The following is a 6,000-nucleotide window of genomic DNA, read 5'->3' on the forward strand; positions in this document are numbered from 1 at the left end:
AACTATTCTTTTGCCATATTTATTTGGGTTATATAGATTATTGTAGTGCTGTAAATTTGTCATTGTCTGAGTAGATTTCTATGGGTGTCAGCTTGGGATTAGGTGAGGATGCTGATCAGTTTAAGTTCTACCATGTTTCTGAGGAATTACATAGGAGGTTAAACAATCTAAAGACTGAAAGGGATGTTCTAAAGATGGCACTTAGTATGGATTCTAATAAATTGATAGATGTGCATGCTATTATGGAAATAAAGGGTCAGATTGTAGTTGAGGGCATTGATGTGAGTGAGATTGAAGTAGATTACACAGAAGTGAGTGAGAATCACAGTGAAGAACCTGCTGTTGCGAGGGAGAATGAAGCTGCAAATGTTGAGAGTTTTGTTGAGGCTGAAGAAGGAGATGTTGATGATGCTGATGATGATTTAGACAAGCAATCTGATGGTAGTGGCTTTGAGGATTCTGATTATAGCTTTGATTCCAGTATGAACAGAGATGGGGATGTGCAGCAAGAAGATATTGTAGCACTTCACCAAGAAGATAATACAAATCCTGAGGCATGGATTAGTGCAATTGAAGGTGCAAATGTTGGTGGAAACCAGGGTGCTAATCAAGATGATGATTCCTATCATGCTGAATCTGATGACTTGCATTCATGTTCAGGTAGTGACTCGGATATTGAGTCACAAAAACTTAAGTATTCTGAGTTCAACGGGGAAAACATGGAGGATCCAGAAATTGAGATTGGCATGAAATTCAAAAGTTTTTCCCAATTTAAAAAGGTTGTGAGAAACTATGGTATTAAGGACCGTTGTGTGATGAAGTTCAGGCCTAATGATAAGAAGAGATGCAAAGCCTATTGCAAGAAAGAATGTCTTTTCTCCCTATGGGCATCTCTGATGAACAAGGATAAACTTACTGTGCAGATTAAATCAGGGGTTTTGAAGCATGAATGTACTAAGGACCATAACATAAGGCATGTGAATCCAAACTGGATTGCACACAAGTACTTGGAGCAATTTAGAGCTGATCCAATTGGCGCCTTAATGAAATAATACAGGCTGTCAAATGCAATCAGAAGGCAAGAATATGACGAGTAGCTTCTCTTAGGGCCAAGCATTTAGCTTTTCATATATAGAATGACGATGAGAGTAACCTTCATTTATTGATAAGGTTAGCGACGGATCTGAAAGTTCGTCGCTAACTTAGCGATGGATAGCCGTATATGTCGCTAACTTAGCGAGTTAAAAACGGTGTGTTGCACAGTTAGCGACGGATTTCAAAATCCATTGCCAAAATTGAACAAAATACTGGCGCCATTCTAACCTCCACGTTCCCGCCAAGTTTGTGACGGATTAGCGATGGTTTCTCCGTCGCTAACAATTATTTGCGACAGAAATGGTATCCGTTGCAAATTCTGTTGCAAATCAACTAAATTAGGAACAGATACTATGTCTGTCACTAATTTCCAGTTTTCTAGTAGTGATTTAAGTCAAGAGAGCGTTTTGCCAACTTATATGCACCTTGGAATTTAGTAAAATTATCATCAGTTTTGATGTAGCGGAAGTCGCCAATAACCACAATGATAATTAAAAGTCATTGATTAACAAAATTACGCCATTAGTCAACTTTTAAATTCTATTGATTCAAAAAATTAATACTAAAATCTAGGCATTAAAAACATTTCGATTTGATTGAATACCGATATTTGAAAGATAAATAAATTTGTCTAAAAACATCATAGAATTGCCGTTTAACAACTCACAAGGTTGTTTAAAGGATTAATTTTATTAAAAGTCACGACCTTTACACGAATTTTCATTTTAATCACGACTTTTAAAAATTGCCATACAAAACCACGGTCTTTCATTTTTTTTCAAATCTATCACCGACTATTTTTCCGGTGAATTTTACCTTTCATTTGTTTTTTCAAATCTACCGGATTATGATGGCCACGTCATAAAAAATACACCAAAAATTGATTTGGTGATAGATTTGAAAAAAATGAAAGGTCATGTTTTATATGGTAACTTTTAATAGTCGTGATTAAAATGAAAATTTGTGTAAAAATCGTGACTTTTTATGGAATTAACCCTTGTTTAAATACTAAATCAAACAAAAAACTCTAAATTGTGTGTAAAAAGACATAAACATAAAAAGTCTTAAAAACCGCTGAAATCGTAAAAAAGCCATTTTGAAAGCCCAAATGATGGAATGTGGCCCAAAAGCTATGTACACTCATGAGCAACTGACGAGTACCGATCGTTGGTCCGTTTCTAATGTTAGGCTCATGAACCGCTCAAATCGCACAACTCCAATTTTGACATAATTACAAAACTTCCATTACGCCACTTTTCGCTCTCTTTTCTTCATGATTTCAAAATCCGTTTTCACAACCGCATCAAATTTGCGGGAAAACATTTATTTTTTATATTGGCAGAACAATATTTGATAATTATAGAGCAAAATATTTTATTTCGATAAAATCACCCTTTTTTATTGGTAATATAGAAATGAATTCAAATTAGAAAAGATAATTTTATCAAAATAAAGAATAATATTCTGTATAGATTAAATATTGCTCTGAAAATAGCGGCACCCTATTTTTATCGCATCAACAATTCATAAAAGTTTGATCAACAAAGTTCTTTAATTCCTTTTTAACACATACTCAATACAAAAATTATTGTGCAATCATTAAGCAACTTTCTTTCACATGTAAACTTATTTTTTTAATTCTAGTTTTTAATTTCTTTATTTTAGTTTTGTTTGGTGTGAAAAAACACTAGTACTAACCAATAATCATAACTTTATAATTAAAAATTCACCCAGAAATTTATGCCAGCTTTTTGCCAGCTACTATTTACAAATCAACAAAATGATTGACTAAATTAAACTATAGCAAATAATCTTTCCACTTATCCCCACAAACCAACTACCAAAATTTTCTGTATCACACAGAAGCTATACAATGGCTTTCCCAGATAAACACGTGTCCAAACAAAACCTGTAAAGCCACATTTCATTTTAAGCAAAGAAAGTGCATATTGGTCTTACGTAAACTACGGGTACAATTAGCGAACGGTAAAACACATATTTAGATCCCTACACTATCACGTTTTATAAAACAGAGTCCCTCCACTTTTATTTGTCAATATTAAATTCCTATACTTTTAATTTTGTATAAATTAGATCCTTCCGTTACGGAAATGAAGTATGCGTAATCTATGAACCGTTAGTTCGACTGGATAATTTTTTTTAATTTTTATTTTTACATTAATAATTTTTTAAATTAGATTTTAATATCTTAATTTTTGTTGAAAATAAGATTGTCAATCGTTTTTTAAGTCTAATTTGACGCTGTAGACACATTTTATGATAGAGGACTCGATGTCTACGAAACTAAATATATAAGAACTCCATATATACAACTTATAGTAGAGGGACCTAATTCAAAAAAATAATACTATAGGGACCCAAATACACTTTTTTCCATTAGCCAATTTTAAATGTTTCTCTCCATGTTCAAACCAAGAAAACAGACATGCACGTTTCAGGGCAACATTAGTTTATGTATATATAAACATGTTAGGTGTTTGCCATTTGCAACGGTCACTTTTAGTAATTTTATTATTTCTCTCTCTACAATTATCTTCCACTAAACGGCTATAACACAGCTAATAATCTTCAAACTAATATGACCCACTTGTACTGTATACCAACTAACAAATTGGGGTCACCATCGTGGTAGCCTATATTTCATTCATATAATATGATATAATTATTATATCAAATTACGGTAAATTATATCAATTAGTCGATATTAAAGGAATATTTGCAAATAAAATTACATTACATTTATACCGATTTAAGCGTATTAAGAAATATAGTGATAAATTGGGACGTGAAAATGTCAACAATAGCTTAAGACACATAAGGTAATTAAATTAATATAACCGACCATGCTCAATAATTGTTGAACTAGTAAACGCGGGAAGCTATGTGAAGAAGAGAAAGGTCATTTTATGGGTAAATACTTTTTTTATTACAATTGTTTTTTGGTTAGCCCATCCAAATTTCTAGGACTTCGCCTCGACTACTCCGGATTCGATCTGCGTCACGCACTTTGCATGGTGGGTGAATCGACCAGTGAAATTTTCCGCATTCACAAAACTTGAACCCGAAACCTTACCACTTAAACCAACCCTATCAGTCTTTTTATTACAATTTTCAAAGATTGCAACGTAGATAGGGACATCTTATTAACCTATTAGCTAATGACACTTAGCCAAATTTAAGTGGTAAATAACCTAAATTCATTGGAAAAACCATGTCAATAAGTCTCTAAACAAAAATTCCAAATCCTGTTAATTTACTACGAAAACCCTAATCTTAACAGTTGTCATTTCTTGGCTGTCTAATTAGGTGTCGTTTCTGTATCTCATTTTCTCGGAAGAAAGAAAGAAGAAAGTTCGAAGAAGATAAAATAATCAAATTATTATTTATTACAATTGTTTAATGATTTAAAGAATCTCTTACAAATTTGTTCATTATTGATTAATTCTCCATTTCTTTCTTTATATATATACACACACTTTTAGCTTTCTTCACTATACCCTAACATTCTTTCTTTAATTCTTGTTTGCTTTCAAGAATTCAAAAGCTTTCTTTTTGTTAACATTTTTTAAAGATTTAGTATACGAAAATGAGTTCTTCAATGCTTAAACTTTTCTTGATCTTGGGTGTTCTTGCAACTTCTTGCATGGCACAAGCACCGGGTGCATCACCAACTCCGTCGCCTAAACCTGCACCCACGCCATCACCTACAGCGGCTCCTCCGACTCCACCACCATCAGCACCACCAGCACCAACCCCAGCTCCAGCCCCATCAACTCCATCTCCGGCTCCGTCAACCCCATCTCCGGCTCCAGGACCATCTACTCCTTCACCGGCGGTTACTCCTCCATCCGAAGCTCCAACTTCACCGGCTTCCTCTCCTCCTATGCCAGATGCAACCACACCTTCTTCTGAAACTCCGGTTCCTCAACCTCCTCCAAGTGATAACTTTGCTGCTGCTAGGTTTGACAGAGTCATCCTCGCCGGAACTGTCCTCGCCGGCGGTTTCTTGGCCTTCACTTTGGCTTAGAATCTCATTGGGAGAAATCATCGGCTTAATGTAGATCATCTTTAATTGGTTTAATTCAATTCTTGGAGGAGTCGGAAAGGTTGAGATCTCTGTTATTTGTTCATCTTTTAATTCTTGTTTATTTTATTTCTTGTGATTGTTTGATTAATTTTCATTGTTTTGGGTGGGTGGAGATTAGCTGGTATGCTTACACGTGTACAATCTGATGGTGGGGATGTGGGGTTGTCATTTGTAGAAAATTGGGGCATTTGTGTACATCAAATAAAATAGTGGAATCAAATTGTTTGTTATTCTTTAACTTTCATGTCTAAACTCTAAAGTCTAAAGTATAGTTTTGTGGTAAGTATTTTTTTCAGAAAGAACTAAATTATCAAGAGTAAGAACTATATTGTCAAATTTACTTTTGGCTTAATTAGAATGTGGCTAATCTAACATGAATATTAGACAATATCGGAAGTATCAATTTAAAATATTGGCTTGATACGGTCGAAAAATCTAGCATTTGGTCGACTCTAACGAATCCAACTGAAAACTAAAATGAAATCAATTGATTCCTTTCAAGGTTTATTGAGATTGAAATTGTTGTTTTTAGAGGCTAGAATTTTATAAAAATTTATGAACTTTTTTAATTATTAATAGTTTCCTTAATTTAATACATTCTTGAAGAATGCCACGTCTATAAATAGTTGCATCCAATAACCAAGTAAAAAAACTTGATTCTTTGGAGAAATTTTGGCTTTCCAAACCGGACCATTGCAATTTGCATAGAAGAAAAAAAGATTCCCTTCCCAAGCTAGAGAAGTTGCTGGTTATCGGAGCCCATAACTTAGCATTGATAGATTTGGATGAAAAAAGTA

At 33.9% G+C, this 6,000-nt stretch overlaps 1 protein-coding gene across 1 annotated transcript; it reads left to right on the forward strand.

The window, feature by feature from the left end:
- The first annotated feature begins 4,602 nt into the window (after positions 1-4,602).
- LOC126654606 (classical arabinogalactan protein 4-like) lies at positions 4,603-5,441 on the forward strand. Its single transcript, XM_050348521.2, has one exon. The coding sequence runs from the start codon at positions 4,703-4,705 to the stop codon at positions 5,141-5,143; it is 441 nt and encodes a 146-aa protein (XP_050204478.1). The 5' UTR covers positions 4,603-4,702; the 3' UTR covers positions 5,144-5,441.
- Positions 5,442-6,000: the final 559 nt, after the last annotated feature.

The sequence above is a fragment of the Mercurialis annua genome, linkage group LG7 (assembly GCF_937616625.2).
Source record: "Mercurialis annua linkage group LG7, ddMerAnnu1.2, whole genome shotgun sequence".
Taxonomy (NCBI): domain Eukaryota; kingdom Viridiplantae; phylum Streptophyta; class Magnoliopsida; order Malpighiales; family Euphorbiaceae; genus Mercurialis; species Mercurialis annua.